The sequence below is a fragment of the Colias eurytheme genome, chromosome 2 (genome assembly GCF_061535395.1).
Source record: "Colias eurytheme isolate Ceu_HAF_F1 chromosome 2, ilColEury1 Martin Lab GWU primary, whole genome shotgun sequence".
Taxonomy (NCBI): domain Eukaryota; kingdom Metazoa; phylum Arthropoda; class Insecta; order Lepidoptera; family Pieridae; genus Colias; species Colias eurytheme.
The window spans coordinates 13,085,001-13,102,636 of NC_142981.1; the positions used below are offsets into that span (position 1 = coordinate 13,085,001).

At 40.4% G+C, this 17,636-nt stretch overlaps 3 protein-coding genes across 3 annotated transcripts in view; 2 read left to right on the top strand and 1 right to left on the bottom strand.

Moving 5' to 3' along the window:
• LOC149910796 (uncharacterized) overlaps window positions 1–211 on the top strand; it is a 2,916-nt gene extending 2,705 nt beyond the window's left edge. The window contains exon 3 of the mRNA XM_090116798.1: window positions 1–211. This exon is cut by the window's left edge and continues 2,111 nt beyond it. The gene's annotated coding sequence lies outside the window, so the exon portion shown is untranslated.
• A 550-nt stretch (window positions 212–761) lies between these two features.
• Window positions 762–13,897, bottom strand: Atg14 (autophagy related protein 14). The gene is made up of 11 exons (XM_090108850.1): window positions 13,658–13,897; window positions 12,570–12,992; window positions 12,183–12,310; window positions 7,984–8,128; window positions 7,335–7,632; window positions 6,963–7,202; window positions 6,591–6,830; window positions 6,219–6,458; window positions 5,971–6,086; window positions 1,870–1,987; window positions 762–1,113 (listed from the first exon to the last, which is right to left on the bottom strand). Exons 1-11 carry the CDS (start codon window positions 13,828–13,830, stop codon window positions 1,012–1,014), a joined length of 2,223 nt encoding a protein of 740 aa, XP_089964976.1. The 5' UTR covers window positions 13,831–13,897; the 3' UTR covers window positions 762–1,011.
• On the top strand, window positions 3,996–5,350 carry LOC149910798 (uncharacterized). The gene has a single exon (XM_090116811.1). The coding sequence runs from the start codon at window positions 4,221–4,223 to the stop codon at window positions 5,274–5,276; it is 1,056 nt and encodes a 351-aa protein (XP_089972937.1). The 5' UTR covers window positions 3,996–4,220; the 3' UTR covers window positions 5,277–5,350.
• Window positions 13,898–17,636: the final 3,739 nt, after the last annotated feature.

Consider the following 17,636-nt stretch of genomic DNA (forward strand, 5'->3'; position numbering starts at 1 on the left):
CACAAAATATGAGTGATATGGTTTTATCTATTTAAAGTTTTAATAGGCGATTTTTATGTTTTTTGTTATTATAATGTTTAAGATTTTGCTCATAGAGGAGATTTATGTTTTGATAATTATTATTTTTTGTTTAGAATTTTGCTTACTTTATAAACATACGTTTATAAAGTAAGCACTTAATTGTGCAAATTTACTGATTACTTAGTTTATGACCGAGACTGAAATCTTAGATTACTAGTTTTTTGAGATTATATAATTAAGATGATTACAATGTAAGAAGAAATAAGCATAAAGTGAGAAGAATATTGATTACATTCAATAAAGGCTGACTAACTGTTGATTAGTAATAGTTTTGTCCAAAGAAACCACTGTTTAGCTACAACTATTTCATCTGTTTAATAAATGTTTCTAATTTCAACAATGTGTTTTTATATTATAATTTAGCATAAAATAAAAATAATAGCATCAACAACGTGACAGATTAATTTGCTACATCGTTCTTCTTATACTTTTTCAGAAAAAATGTGACATATTTTTTCCTTTTTTTTTTAATGCTTTTTTTGTCCTAAAATCTTTTAAATTAGGGTATTTTTTTTGCATTATGCAATAGTTAATAAGATAATTCATATAATTTGTTATAGATGTAACCCATAAAAACGTTCATTTACCTAATATACCTTTTTGAAAGTTTAAAAATGCTCTCCTGTAAAATCGCCTTTTTCGAAATAACACGGTTTCGTCGCAAAGAGGCGAATTATGTTTGTAGAAAAAAAATGTATGTGTATGAGAATTAGCAGAATAATTGTGTGATAGTTTGGAGGAACATTTTGGAAGTTTGTTTTCATTTATTGGAAGTGTCGTGGTGCTATACATGGGTATGTGTGTGTGTGTCGATCGATCGAAAAAGGTGTCCGTTGTGTGTGTGTCTGTCTCTATGAGTATATATTCTGTATGTGTGTGTGTTTGCGTGTTTCTGTGAGTACATTGTATGATTTGTATTTGTGTGTGTGATCACTTGTTCCAGCCGCGCCAGATGGAGGCGATGGAAGCAGCGGCTGACGTCACCAGCGAGGGGGCGACTGGAGGACTGCTGCTCACTTCTTCTAACTCCAACTGCAATTGTATAGTCATATTGTATTATCTTGTTATTCAAAGCAAAATTACCAATCTTCTGTTAGGTGATACGTGATGATTCAAGACCAAATCTAAATAAAATATTTATCGAATTAGATTTTTGCGAGGATTTTGTTTGAACAAAAATATCAAATTATAAGAAATAACAGACGAGGCCGGTTTAAATATTAGTTTGAATGTAATAAGAATGTACTGCGATTCTACACAGCTACCTAATTGATGTAGGTAGTTGATAACAAAATGCAGCAAGTCAACGACTATTAGCAAAGTGAAGGTAGTTGGGTCGAACGTCGTATAAACAACGTCCGAGCCCCTAGGCACGATTCATACGAATGCGCCACGAGACAAAGGAACGCAGCAATTTATAGTATGCGACAGCTAAGCATGTTCGGACAGGAAACAGTGACAACTATATTGAAAACTACTCATCCACAAAAATATTAAATCAAAAGTTACGTCTAACAAAATATTAAAATTGACTCGAATAAAAAAAAATCACGAAGTTACCTCTAATTTTCACACTTTTACGTTATTTATTTATTTATTTTTTCTTGTGCGATAAAAGTGTTTTATCGTGACGGAAGATTGATAATTTTGCTTTATATCCACTCTTAAAGGTCAAACATATAAATGACCACAGCTGGTTTTGTAAAGCATGGGATAAGTTAACTCGATTAGTTAATTTCACAAGTGTTTCTCTGTTTGATATTTTCCAAGTAATAGCTGAGGTGTGACCTGCGCGGAGTCCGGCCAGCACAGGTGCTCGGGCGGCTCGGGCTCGTCCAGCTCGTCGTCCGCACCGAGCGCGCCGGCCCACCACTCGTACGCGCTCTGCGACATGCCCGCCTCCACCCTGCACAGTGCACACACATGATATACTTCATTTTATATACTTACTAGATTTCCGCCCGCGGCTTTGCCCGCGTTTTCAGAGAAAACCCCGTTCCCGTAGGATTTCCGGGATAAAACCTATCCTTTGTCCTTTCTCGGGTATGAAAATATCTCTATACCAAATTTCATGCAAATTGGTTCAGTAGTTCAGGCGTGATTGAGTAACAGACAGAGTTACTTTCGCATTTATAATATTAGTATGGATTAGCTTCTTTATTCATATATTTTTGCCTATGAATTTGAACTTGTGAACAAGTGTACTAAAATGGACTGTAAATTTGACGCTTCAAACATAATTAACACGCATAGATAATCCGTGTCGTGTGATGCGCATTACGTATACGTCGCACATGTTATGTATTATCCAAGTATGGAATGTGTTATAGAACGTAATATAAATGTCATATATGTAAATGTGTGTGTGAAAATGTTGTGTTGTGCGTGTAATACGTTGTGGTATGCATTTTGTAGAATGGTATTTGATACGCGTTTTGATGCGTGTGTGAAGTGTTGTATGGAGTGTAACCAGAAGCGGCTCGTGACAAAATTGTATGGGTGTTCACTTGAAATAAAACAACGAAAATACAATAGCGATAGCAGGATAATTTATTACAAAAAAATGAGCACCACATTGTAAATCCATACTAATATTATAAATGCGAAAGTAACTCTGTCTGTCTGTCTGTTAGTCAATCACGCCTAAACTACTGAACCAATTTGCATGAAATTTGGTATGGAGATATTTTGATACCCGAGAAAGGACATTCATAGGCTACCTTTTATTGCGAAATATGTGCCACGGGAGAAGCCGGGGCGGACCTCTAGCATAATATTATAAATGCGAAAGTGTGTTTATTCGTTTTAATGTGACATGGCCATGGGTAACTTTTGACAGCGGTGAAACGACTCATACTAATCCGCGGGTAAAGAAAAATATATGAATATTGTTTTCAATAAAAATGATGATGATGATATTGTTAATGAATGCCCAACGACCAGGCGAGTTTATACATTTGCTAGCTATGCAGATACTGAGCCATCTGCGCATAGAGAGCATAGCGTACGGGATGTGGGTGGGAATAGGTGGGTGGTTTACTTTAATCAGTCGTCAAAATTTCCAATTTTAGGAAGATTAGAAAAATGATTTAAACAATAGTTCGGGAAATTTCGATTGACAGAAAAATTACAATAAGTCAGGAAAAATTTCTATAAGTCAGGAAAATTTCCATAAGTCGGGAAAATTTCTATACGTGAGGAAAATTTCTCTTTGCCGCAAAATTATGTAGATAAGGAAAAATTGTATAAGTCAGGAAAATGTTTATAAGCCAGGAAAATTTCTATACGCCAGGAAAATTTCTATACGTCGGAAAAATTTCTATAAGCCAGCATTCTATAAGCCAGGAAAATTTCTATACGCCAGGAAAATTTTCAAAAGAAAGGAAAATTTCCATAAGTCCGGAAAATTTCTATACGTCGGGAAAATTTCTATAAGCCTGGAAAATTTCTAAACGTCGGGAAAATTTGTATAAGTCAGGAAAAATTATATAGATAAGGAAAATATTATGAGTCAGGAAAATGTTTATAAGCCAGGAAAATTTCTATACGTCAGGAAAATGTTTATAAGCCAGGAAAATTTCCATGAAAAGGGAAAAATTCTATAATATTCGGCGTCGCTTCATCACGTATTTCTATAGATTACATTTCAAAATCTGATATAAAGCTTGCAATTCGGCGCCTTAAACCGCATTCGGCAGCAGGTCCGGATAATATACCGCCGTTCATTATTAAAGACTGTATGTATATCAATTTTTATTGAACCTCTTCACTACATATTTAATTTGTCTCTCCAAACAGATACGTATCCTACCGTATGGAAAACTTCGCGTGTTACACCGGTTCCAAAGAGTGGCTCCAAAGTGAGCATTGAGAACTATAGACCTATCACGGTGCTATCTACTTTTGCTAAACTACTAGAAATTATTTTAAATAATCACGTCTCACAACAAATAAGTTCTCGATTATCGGATTGTCAGCACGGTTTTCGTGCCCGTAGATCAACATCAACAAATTTAATTAATTTCGTCGACTACGCTTCTAAAAACTTAGATCGGAAAAAACAAATCGATGTCAGTTATTTCGACTTTAAAAAAGCGTTCGATCGCGTAGATAATGACGTCCTTTTGCGCAAATTTTCTATGATTGGTTTCACTCCCAGGCTGGTAAAATATTTTGCAGACTACCTCCGGGATCGTTTTCAATTTGTACAACTTGGTAGTTATCGTTCAGATCCATATGCCATCAATTCTGGTATCAGTCAAGGCAGTACCCTCGGACCTACTCAATTTCTGGTAATGATCAACGATCTTCCAGATGTTATTAGTTCTTCCCAGTGTCTTATGTTTGCCGACGATCTAAAATTATATTTGGCTGTAGGAAGTATTGAGGATTGTCAGGCATTACAAAACGATATAAATAGCGTCTGCGAATGGAGTAAAATGAACCGTTTAGATCTTAATGAGGCAAAATGTAAAGTAATGACTTTTACTAGGAGTAAATCTCCACATCTCTATGACTATAAAGTTTTGGATAAGATTGTAGTTAGAGAGAATTCGATTCGTGATTTAGGCGTATTATTCGATCGTTCCTTAAGTTTTAATGACCACATAATTGATTTATGCCATAATGCATATAAAGCCCTTGGATTTATTTTTAGGCAGACTGCTCGTTTTAATGACAAAACTGTTATCACGAGCCTTTATTATGCGTTTGTACGTAGTAAGCTTGAATATAACGCTATCGTGTGGAGCCCGCATGAAAAAATTTACACGTTAATGATTGAAAAAATTCAACGTAAGTTCTCAAGATGCCTTTTCCGGAAGATGTATGGATATTATCCCTACTTATATCCATCCTTGTACGTTACGGGGATGGTTGGAATGGATACACTCGAGCTACGACGCGAGCGCGCGCTTATGGTTCATTATTATCTGCTGTTAAATAGCAAAATTGACAATCCCGTGGCATTGGGGGCCTGTGGTGTGTGGGCACCGAGCTGCTCCGTGCAGTGGCGCTCGCGTCCGCTGTTCGCGGAGAGCCTGCTCCGGACGCGAGCCGCTTGGAGTGCACCCACCCATCATGCACTCAATTTGTTAAATAAATTTTTACGTGCTAAATCTGAAGTGGACCTATTTAATGTTAATATTGTATCGTTTGTCTCTAATTGTACCTTATTTTTAAGTCAGACTTTGTAATAATTGTTATCTTTGTGCGTTTTGGTATGTTTTGTACTGTAAGTCAAAGATGTATAAATAAATAAATAAATAAATAAATAAATAAATAAAATAAGCCAGGAAAATTTATATACGTGAGGAAAATTTCTCTTTGCCGCAAAATTATGTAGATAAGGAAAAACTGTATAAGTTAGGAAAATTTCTATACGTCGGGAAAATTTCTATACGTTGGGAAAATTTCTATACGTCAGGAAAAATTTTATACGTCGGGAAAATTTGTATAAGTCAGGAAAAATTATATACGCCAGGAAAATTTCTATAAGCCAGGAAAATTTCTATACGTGAGGAAAATTTCTCTTTGCCGCAAAAATTTCAAAAAGTCAGGAAAAATCCATAAGTCGGGAAAATTTCGCTAAGACAGCAGAATTTCTATACGTCAGGAAAATTTGTATAAGTCAGGAAAAATTTTATACGCCAGGAAAATTTCTTTACGTCAGGAAAAATTCTATAAGCCAGGAAAATTTCTATACGTGAGGAAAATTTCTCTTTGCCGCAAAAATTTCTATAAGTCGGGAAAATTTCGCTAAGACAGGAGAATTTCTATAGTGTTGAAACGTATGGCAGGTGTGGTACATGTGTTTACGTGTCATGATGATACTTATTGTGTGGAGTATGATGTGTGTCATGTTTTTTTTTAAAGTTTTCTGTGCGATACCTGCCGAGCTGCGGCTCGTCCGCCGCGGCGGCCGCAGCGAGCGCGTGCAGCGCCCCCAGCCCGCTGTGGTGCGGCGCGGCGGGCAGCGCGGCGCGCGCGCACACCGCGCCGCCCCGCTACATACCTGCCGAGCTGCGGCTCGTCCGCCGCGGCGGCCGCAGCGAGCGCGTGCAGCGCCCCCAGCCCGCTGTGGTGCGGCGCGGCGGGCAGCGCGGCGCGCGCGCACACCGCGCCGCCCCGCTACATACCTGCCGAGCTGCGGCTCGTCCGCCGCGGCGGCCGCAGCGAGCGCGTGCAGCGCCCCCAGCCCGCTGTGGTGCGGCGCGGCGGGCAGCGCGGCGCGCGCGCACACCGCGCCGCCCCGCTACATACCTGCCGAGCTGCGGCTCGTCCGCCGCGGCGGCCGCAGCGAGCGCGTGCAGCGCCCCCAGCCCGCTGTGGTGCGGCGCGGCGGGCAGCGCGGCGCGCGCGCACACCGCGCCGCCCCGCTACATACCTGCCGAGCTGCGGCTCGTCCGCCGCGGCGGCCGCAGCGAGCGCGTGCAGCGCCCCCAGCCCGCTGTGGTGCGGCGCGGCGGGCAGCGCGGCGCGCGCGCACACCGCGCCGCCCCGCTACATACCTGCCGAGCTGCGGCTCGTCCGCCGCGGCGGCCGCAGCGAGCGCGTGCAGCGCCCCCAGCCCGCTGTGGTGCGGCGCGGCGGGCAGCGCGGCGCGCGCGCACACCGCGCCGCCCCGCTACATACCTGCCGAGCTGCGGCTCGTCCGCCGCGGCGGCCGCAGCGAGCGCGTGCAGCGCCCCCAGCCCGCTGTGGTGCGGCGCGGCGGGCAGCGCGGCGCGCGCGCACACCGCGCCGCCCCGCTACATACCTGCCGAGCTGCGGCTCGTCCGCCGCGGCGGCCGCAGCGAGCGCGTGCAGCGCCCCCAGCCCGCTGTGGTGCGGCGCGGCGGGCAGCGCGGCGCGCGCGCACACCGCGCCGCCCCGCTACATACCTGCCGAGCTGCGGCTCGTCCGCCGCGGCGGCCGCAGCGAGCGCGTGCAGCGCCCCCAGCCCGCTGTGGTGCGGCGCGGCGGGCAGCGCGGCGCGCGCGCACACCGCGCCGCCCCGCTACATACCTGCCGAGCTGCGGCTCGTCCGCCGCGGCGGCCGCAGCGAGCGCGTGCAGCGCCCCCAGCCCGCTGTGGTGCGGCGCGGCGGGCAGCGCGGCGCGCGCGCACACCGCGCCGCCCCGCTACATACCTGCCGAGCTGCGGCTCGTCCGCCGCGGCGGCCGCAGCGAGCGCGTGCAGCGCCCCCAGCCCGCTGTGGTGCGGCGCGGCGGGCAGCGCGGCGCGCGCGCACACCGCGCCGCCCCGCTACATACCTGCCGAGCTGCGGCTCGTCCGCCGCGGCGGCCGCAGCGAGCGCGTGCAGCGCCCCCAGCCCGCTGTGGTGCGGCGCGGCGGGCAGCGCGGCGCGCGCGCACACCGCGCCGCCCCGCTACATACCTGCCGAGCTGCGGCTCGTCCGCCGCGGCGGCCGCAGCGAGCGCGTGCAGCGCCCCCAGCCCGCTGTGGTGCGGCGCGGCGGGCAGCGCGGCGCGCGCGCACACCGCGCCGCCCGCCGCCGCCACGCGCCGCACGGCCCAGCGCCAGCGGGACACGCCGCCCTCCACCACCTCCCTGGAAACCAGAAATGCAGATTAGATACACTGCTTTATAATTTAACCCATTGACCACCGAGCGGCCCGATCGGGCCGCGACACAATAGATTTTCTATTGTGTCTGTGATTCCGGGACTGAGGGATTAAGATCCCACAACATTGCAAAATTTTGATTTTAGCGAAAAAAAAAAAAGATGAACGCACGCAAATGCTGTGGCATCTCGCCCCATTAAGCAGATAAGCTGTAAAAGATTAATTAAAGTTGCGTTTTTATTTTGGAAATTCCATGAGGCGCACAACAACAAGTCACCAAACATTAGTCAGCAGCCAGCAACATTTAGTCAGTTGTCAGCACTAGTGCGACACTGACCCGAGCGCGATGGCGTGCGGCAGGCGCACGTCCAGCGTCCAGGCGAGCAGCGCCAGCAGCTGCGCGCACAGCCCGAGCGCCGCGCTGCTGCGGTGCGCGGGGTTCGCCCACGGCGCCACGCCACCTGCCTCCTTGTTCGCTGACGCTGACAAAACATGAATTTTTCTATCAGTTTATTAAAAAACATGTGTAGAGAAATCAGAGGCAGCTCGTGACAAAATTTTATGGGTGTTCACTTGAAATAAAACACTGAAAATACATGGTGTAAAGCAGTACAATTTATTTAAAAAAATACTTATATAGGAAATGCATACGTCTTTCTTTTTGGTGTGCAAAAATATCTTATAACTTTTTTGTGAAAATCAGATATCTGATTAATCAGTCGTTTTTCTATTGATATCATGCACAATGCATTTAAACGGTCCTGTGTCATGCTATTACGCGTAAAAGTTTTCACTTTATTTAAGGTGGAAAAGCAGCGCTCACTTTCAAACGAGGTCATCGGTATTGTACAAATTAATTTTAATAATTATTACTTTCGACAAAAACCATGTCTAATCTTTTGGAATACGTCAGCGACATCAATGAAGAGCTCGAAAAACAAAATGAAATTCATGCTATCTACACCGATTTCTCCAAGGCATTTAACATGGTTGATCATAGCCTTCTTGTCCAAAAATTGTACCACGCAGGTATTTGCGGCTCTCTGCTCAGATGGTGCGAATCATATCTTCGTAATAGGTCCCAATTAGTTGTACTCAGAGGTTACAAGTCAGTCGCTCGACCAGTACCCTCAGGTGTACCTCAAGGGTCTCACCTCGGTCCACTCTTTTTTCTACTATACGTTAACGACCTAGGTGCCAACATTACGTCTAAGTACCATGTTCGCCGACGATCTCAAATTGTATAGGGTAATAAAAAACCATGAAGATACTTTAGCATTACAAAACGATATCAACAGCATTACATTATGGTGCGCAAAATATAACATGTTCCTTAACGTATCTAAGTGTTATCATATGAAATTCACAAGGAAACGTAATCCACTTCATGTAACTTACTCTATTGATAACATTCCAATCGGTGAAGTCACGAACATTCGCGATCTCGGTGTTGTGGTGGACACAAAAGTCGACTTTCGCGAGCACATAGACTCGGTAGCAACAAGGGCCGCACGCCTTTCTGGATTCATCATTAGACAGAGCAAATTCTTTAATGACTCTGAAGTACCAGTATTGCTTTTTAATTGCTACGTACGATCTCTCCTCGAATACTGTAGCCCTGTGTGGAATCCTACTTATGCCGTACACATACAGCGGTTGGAACGGATACAGAAACAATTCCTGTACCACCTAACTTTCACTCACAATCTTTGCCGTAACCTAACGTCTTATTCTTCTAGACTTATGCACTTTAAAATGAAATCGCTTGAAAGCAGACGGACTTGATATCGTGTTTCTATACAAAATTATAAATGGTAAAATAGATAATTCTCAATTATTAGGAAAAATTAGCATACATGTACCAAGGCCATTCAGCCGTCCCACTAACATGAAAACGTTTAGTCTTCCCTTTTGTCGTACAAACTACGCTCAACACTCATCATTGCACCGCATGTGTTCAGCTTACAACGAAAAAGTATGTAATAACGTCGATATATTTAGAGCATCCCTAAATTCATTTAAAAAATTAGTTTCCAAAATTGCATAAATATTGTATTTAAATTGATCCATAATGTTATTTTTCTAAATTATGTTAATATTGTAATAATGTAAATATGTATTCGCGTACTTATTATTGCAGGCTGTGTTCACCTCTAGAAGGTCTAGCACCTATTACTTGTGATGTATCATAGAATAACCATATCTATTTTTGTAGTGCTATGTCCAGTTTGGTCAACCTAATAAAAAAAAAAAAAACTGCCTCCAGGTTACTGACCTCTATGAAGTGATGTTAGTGAACTTAGCAGATCATTTTTAGCAGATCAAAAAAAAAAATGTGAGTTCTTATCACGTGCAGTTGAGTTCTACAGTTCCTGATACTTTTTAGAAATAGTTCTGGCGTTTTTACCTTAAAAAACGACATTTGAAAAAATGATTTGCCAACTTCCCGTAGCAGATCATTTTTAGCAGATCAAAAAAAAATGTGAGTTCTTATCGCGTGCAGTTGAGTTCTACAGTTCCTGATACTTTTTAGAAATAGTTCTGGCGTTTTTACCTTAACAAACGACATTTGAAAAAACCCGACCTAGACCCGGCTTAACGTGATGCTAAGACGTAATGCTACGACGTGATGCTACGACGTGATGCTACGATGTGATGCTACGGCGTGATGCTACGCTGTGATGCTACGGCGTGATGCTACGGCGTAATGCTACGGCATGTGTTACGGCGTGATGCTACGGCGCGATGCTACGGTGTGATGCTACGGCATGATGCTACGGCATGATGCTACGGCGTGATGCTACGGCATGATGCTACGGCGTGATGCTACGGCGTGGAGCTACGGCGTAATGCTACGGCATGATGCTACGGCATGATGCTACGGCATGATGCTACGGCATGATGCTACGGCATGATAATACGGCGTGATGCTACGGCGTGATGCTACGGCATGATGCTACGGCATGGTGCTACGGCGTGATGAAATATGACATAAATAAATTTTCTAGTGTTTCATTTTACGCGAGTATTTCTAAAAAGTATCAGGAACTGTAGAACTCAACTGCACGCGATAAGAACTCACATTTTTTTTTGATCTGCTAAAAATGATCTGCTAAGTTCACTAACATTATGAAGTGTTGCACCATCAGCGTTATGGAAATCTTCCCTGCTGTAAATAACCACTAGCTCAAGGTACGCACCGTAAGGTCAAGTTCAGTCCGTGGCCCCTTAGCTTTCAATTCAAGCCGAATTTGTAACGTTTTAACACACTTTTTAATGAACGCCACATTATAATTGTTCATTTTAACACTCACAAGTAATAATAACTCATAACTGATAACTACAGGCTATTTCAACACGTATCTTATGATTTTAATTAGAAAACTCCCGAATTTGCATTCGCGCGCGTGCATTGAAGTTGACTCGAGTGTATGTTTATAGGAGTGGCAACGTCGCGCGCAATCGCTGTCCTGTATACGGGCGCCCGAGCGGTAAAAACGAACCGGCAACGTTTGCGGGAGCGGCGCTCCGAATTTTGCTATTTTTCCATAGAAATCTTTTGTTTCACGCGCAGGGCACTGGCAAACTTTCTCTTTCACTCCTATTGGATTTCGTATTAGGAAATGTACTAAATATTTTTTCATTGGAGCGCAATCGTGAGCGCTCCGCTTCGCGCGTTACATAATACTGTATTATACAGGTGTATGGGATGATGGAATGATGGATATTTTCATTGGTATTGACAGTAGTTTTTTACGATTACGATTGATTTTAAATAGTAATAATTAATATTAATAATGAAATTAAGGAGTATGATTTTATTATAATTATTTATGGGAGTTCACTGCACCAGCGCTCCTTAGGGCGAGCCGCCTCTGAGAGAAATAATAAATCTAAAAAAAAAAATTGGTTGTCTGTAAAGTCGGTTTACTGACGATAGTTGAACGTGACAACGTCCGATTGTGCTTCTTTGTCGCTCGTTCCGCGCTCTCGCTTGCACTTCAAGCCTTACATGGAACGCCTCAGAGCGAGGTAACGCCGCATGAGTCATGTTTTTTCGTGCGTGCAGCCGGCTCTATCGAATTATAAGACGTTGTCACGTCAAAAACAGTTGAACAAGATAAACCCATTTAATTATTGTACAGCCTGTAAGCTGTAGTAGCTGTAAGCAGATCTGATAAGAATACAAAGATTGAATTAAATCTCTCCATATCAAGCGAGTCTTAAAGAAACCTAAAGGATTCAGTTACATACAAATTATGTAATGAAGGGTGTTAAAAATTAAAATGGATTAAGGGCCGATTTTTCAATCCTTAGTTAAAATTTATCCGTCCAATAAAGTTTACACGAACATTTTAACATGTCACCTGTAAACTGTCAAATATAGAAAATTAGAATAAATTTTTGAAATGGTAGTTTAATACATTATTCGATGAATAAGTTTTAATCAACGATTGAAAAATCAGCCCTAAGTAAAGTAAGAAATACATGACTTAAACTTCCTTTTAAATCTGAAACCTGTCATAGCAAACTTACCCCACGCTTGAATACTAGAGTAGTCTCCATCAATATCCACATAGGGTGCTACAATGTGCAGCTGTGGTCTTCTTGGTGGCTCCTCCTCAGCATCATCGCCAACAAACTCCATGTCTTCTATACTGTCACTGAAATTAATATTATAATCTTTATTTAAATAGTAACATTCAAATTGATTATTCTGCAAACAATTTAAATAGAGATTATAAAGAAGAATAGATAATACATTGCCATAGAAGATTCCAAATAATAAAAAATAATAAATAAATACACTTTATTCAGGACCAAGTAAATACAAATTTATCTTGATAGATATAAATCCCAACAGAGGAATTACAATTACATACTTACAAACAGAGTTACTTTTTATTAGTGTTAATATCTTACCTGGAATCATAACTAATATACACTGGGAAGATATATCTGTTCAGCTGCCGTATTCTGGAGCGTCTCAACGCAGCCAGCGACTGAGCCTGATCATTGTATGTACTGATCTTCTTTTGCAGCTCATATCTCTGTGACTGAGCATGCTTACCCAAACTCGACACTCGCTTTTGATACCGCGGCAATTTCAACCTTAACTCATTGTTATAAGTCACTAAATCACTCAGTTCCTTTTTTATAGCACTGATATTGTTCTTTCTTTGGTCTATTGCTAATCGTAACAAGTCTAACTTGTCTCTGGATCTTTTTGTCTCTGTCACCAGGATGTCCTTCTTTAATTTAGGCGCTAGTAACTTTTCACATCTGTCCAATATATGCTGTCTGTTTAACTTTAATCTCATTAACTTCACTTGTTTGTCAGAGAATCTGAAAGAAAGAATTGATACTATAAATGGTAAGCATTAAAAATAGACATTAAAATAATTTTTTTAGCCATCAGAACTACTACTACTCATTTAATCTCTCACGCGTCCTACTATAACATAATGATTTAGTTACGAGCAAATAATGTACGTAGGACGCGTGAAGCTTTAATGCTGTCATGTGCCAGTGTGGATTGAATGATTTGATTGTTGTTGTTACTGGATACAAATACAAATAAGAAAAAATGTGTATTATCTTATAAGAATCCAATTTCAGATGGGCAAATGCATATACAGAAAATAAATCAGTGGAACGTACATTATTTGCATCTATTATCTATTTCAAAGCTATATTTAGACAAGAGCTGCATATAGGTCAGGTATATGAACTTCTTCATATATACTTCAATCTTTCTCTGCTGAGAGTCGTATAATTATTTCCTGTTGCTATTATCAAATGTAGGTACTAGTGCATGATAACAAACCCAAGGAAATATAATTTAATTAAAAATATAAGGCCATATGTTTATTTCCGCAAACTACGACATGAGTACACATAGTGATGTTACGTTCATTTCATTTAGCAAAAAGATAGTTCTATCATTAACTTCCATATAGGTTAATATAAGTTATGAGTCATAATAAATAATATATATGCAAAAAACTTACTTATCTGAATAAGGCAATGATGAGTGCACGAAACTACCACTTCTCACACATTCTGCGCAATAGAAATTTCTTTTAACCGTATAGCAAAGTACACATTTTGTATAATGTCCATCACTTTCCGTGGAGGAAACTCTAAAGTCCCGTGGCGCTTCACTTTCCGCTAAATAACTCATCGCTATACTTTTTCGAAATTCACAAACATTGCAATGCAAAACCGCGATTGGAATTGAATACAAAAACCTGTCAGTCACAGTGTCACATTCAGCTGTGATGAGTGAAAGGCGTAAATGTCACACAGCGACATTGACATTGACAAATTAAATTGAGCAAATATTTTCCATTTCATGCACTGAGCAAAGACTGAGCAGTTAATGATTTAATATTATCTGAAATATTTTATTTCTTTATTTATCTTGTATGTTTAATTAATAACATACAAGATAAATAAAGAATAAAGAATAGACCCCCCGCTCCGCGCCGCGAATGTGAACGGACGTGTTCCAGTGCTAGCTGAGATTAAAAATTTGTTTCAATGGGAATAAGTGCAATATTATCATTTTAAATTGTGTCAAAACTTTTATAAGTGATTGGACCACAGACATGTATATTTAAGTAGACAACGCAAGTACCGCGATCTGTATGAAAACCAAGCGTGTCATATTTTTTGTACTGACCTTGACGCGTTATGACGTCACGAGCGCTTTTTAGTGATGTTAATTTCATTTTACGCTAAATCGATTAGGCCGCCACTCGCGCGGCGATTCTAGTATCGTCCTATCCCATCGAAGTAAATCGAAAGAAATCAGATCAAACTAGATCTATGTCTAAGAGGTAGTCAAATAAATGAATCGTAATCGATTACTAAATCGATTCAAGACAGAAAAATGATAATTACCATAGACAGAGGGATGATAAAATAAAGTTATAAACCTTTTAATATTCTAACAAGTAAACTAATGTGTTTTAGCTTTTTCTTACATATGCCCATTGAGTTACCATGTACTACGTACTAGAGAGGCCATCGAAAGAAAGTAATGAAACTGTCAATCAATCAATCTTTATGTCCCGTTGCATCGATCCATTTTCCTTTTATGTTCGGGTTACTTGGAAAACTGAAAAAACAAACATAGTCTAAGCAATAAGGAGTTTTCTTAAAAAACTCCCAAGATGACACTTTAACTAATGGCGTCCATGTCGTAATATTTATTTTTAGTACCTTTGTATTAAAATACTTAAAAGTTCTAGGTCAAGTCGTATTAAATGACAAAAAAAATCTATGCCTTTTTTTCTGAAAAATTGCTCCTACAAATTATCATTTTTCTGTTCGATTATAAAATCGATTAGAATCGAGAACTGTTGCATCAAATGAACATCACTAACCACAAAATTGGACAGAAAAATGAGAACAGAAAAATGAGAAGACGCTATTCATTGCTTGTTATCATACGACGCGATCTTTACCGTGCCAAGTAAAAGCCGCAATGTATTCCGAATCATTTCGTATGATTTGGTATCCGTGTTTGTCACGATCGTTTTCCACAAATATTCTTTATTTGATTTTAAAATAAATAGTGCATATTCTGATTAGAAAATTACTTACCGGTGGAAGGAAACATCTCTGCTAACTTGGCCACTCACAGCAGTGGAGTTTCTACAGTTTATAACGGCGCAATTCGGCATTTTACTTTATTCAGCTTCACGTCTTTCCTTGGCGAACTGCAAGCGCGGACTGAGTGTAGGGCAGCGTCAAGTAAGTTTCAATAACGTAGTTTGGACACGGGAAGTACATACACTCGCTTAGTCTATCTTGATACATGTCCGTGGATTGGACTGTAGTCGAAAGTTAAATGTTATCAGTAGACAGTGCTTGAAGTGGTTTTTTCAAAGCTTGGAATCTGTGACGGTTGATATTTGCTGCAGTGCAGTGTGGGTTTGATCTTGAATCAACGACTTGTTAGAAACCGGTTTGATTGAATTGGTTCGCACGTATCATAAGACTTACTATTTCGCAAACTGTGATAGTGTCGTATTGGTTGAGCGAGCTAGGACTTGGACTAGTAATTGATATCTACCAGTGAACTCAAGATCGTATCCGATTGGTTCCAAGTTGTGTTATATTTTATTTTATTTTTTTTCTTTTTTGTTGAACACCTAATTATACAGTTTGGCTGAAGTTAATTGAGAACTTTTGGTCTACTGGGAAGATATATTTTATTTTATTTTATTACAATTTTTAATAAATTATGTCGGTTCAACGATCACCTCCCGGATTGAAATTAAAAACCACCCCGTTGTTATATGGATCTGACTCAGCATTAAATAAGTGTAAGGAAACGAATACAGAAAATTTTCCAAGTAGCACAAAACGACAAAAACGCACTTTTATGGAGTACTCTGAAAATTCTGAACAATTTATGTCAGAAATAAAAAACATGTTTTCAGAAATGAAAGCACAGCAAGAAGAAAAATTTGAATCATTAAAAAGCTCTATAAACTTATTAGTGTCCCAAAACCAAGACATCATGAAATCTGTTGATTTTATGTCCACTCAGTATGATGAATTATTAAATAAATTTAACGCTCTTGAAAGGGAAAATCTTCAATATAAAAAACAAATATGTGCACTAGAAAAGAAAATGGATCTAATGGAGAGAACTTCACTCAGTTCTAAAATAGAAATACGCAATATTCCACAAACAAGTGACAACAAACAAAATTTGATGCATACTATTAACAGTGTATGTACAACTTTGTGTCCCGAGAATCCGTTGGTGGATTTAGAAGTAAAAGAAATCTATAGGTCTAAGTCTGACGCTTTGATAGTTGACTTTGTTACCACTGGCAGAAAAGAAACTATCTTAAATGCATATAAAAGTTTTAATAAATCACGCCGCCTTACTAAACAACCACTACTCAATACACAGGATATTAAGCTTCCAGGACCGACATATCCGATATACATCTCTGAGGTTCTGTCGGGTAAAGCACGTCAACTTCACTACATGACCAGACAGCTTGTGAAAAATAAAAAGATAATTAGCACATGGACTTCCTTCGGAAAAGTGTATATTAAAATAAAAGACGGTCAGATGCCATTACGTATCGCGGAGGAATCCGACTTGCAAAAGTTATCATTGTGACTAGATTTAATCATCTTTATGCATGTTTCGTTGTTAATTATAATATTATGTTCGTTTTATTATGTTTTTATAGTTAAAATTAGTACTATGTGCAACTCTATTATTTGTATTGTAATTTATAATGGATATATTATAGAATTTTACTTTTATACACAAATAATTAACTTTACTTACACACTTCTCTACAAAATATTATTCAAGATAAAAACGTTCACTCAACTATATACATATACACAGCCACACATTTTTTACATTTCACATATAACATGCACCAAAGCTAGCCTAAAGTTACTTTTACGTCAAATTCGATAATTCCGGAATTGAATCAATCCATCAAAGTCTTGATACCTTTGCTAAAGCCAAATCCCTTACATGCGATATTGAAGACATGAAAACTGTCCTACCATTAGGCAAACGAACCTTAAAAATATTCTCTCAAAATATAAGAAGTTTACAATGTAACATGCCTAACCTACAGGTTATATTGTATAGATCGGGCATAGATTGGGACGTAATTATTCTCTCTGAATGTTGGCTTCGGTCGTCACATAATAATATACCCCTTTTAGAGGGTTACAGACATATATGCACAACCATACATCAAACCCAAAATGAAGGCGTTGTTATTTACTATAAAAACCGGTATGAAGTAATGGTGGATGAGCCTCATTTAGTTGATGCTAATTGTTTGTGCCTAAAATTTAGTAACGAGATTTGTATTTTAGGTCTTTATCGCCCTCCAGGTCAACGTAATACCACTAATTTTATTAATTCTTTAGATACACTACTTACTAAATTAAATAACTATAAAACAATAGTAATTGGTGGAGATATCAACA

Excerpts from the sequence above, each read along its gene's own strand:
- LOC149910798 (XM_090116811.1), top strand. The coding sequence starts at position 4,221 with ATGATTGGTTTCACTCCCAGGCTGGTAAAATATTTTGCAGACTACCTC.
- Atg14 (XM_090108850.1), bottom strand. The coding sequence starts at position 13,830 with ATGAGTTATTTAGCGGAAAGTGAAGCGCCACGGGACTTTAGAGTTTCC. Across the intron at positions 12,993-13,657 it reads TCATTGCCTTATTCAGATAA|ATTCTCTGACAAACAAGTGA; the intron begins GTAAGTTTTTTG and ends TCTTTCTTTCAG. Across the intron at positions 12,311-12,569 it reads TATATTAGTTATGATTCCAG|TGACAGTATAGAAGACATGG; the intron begins GTAAGATATTAA and ends TATTAATTTCAG.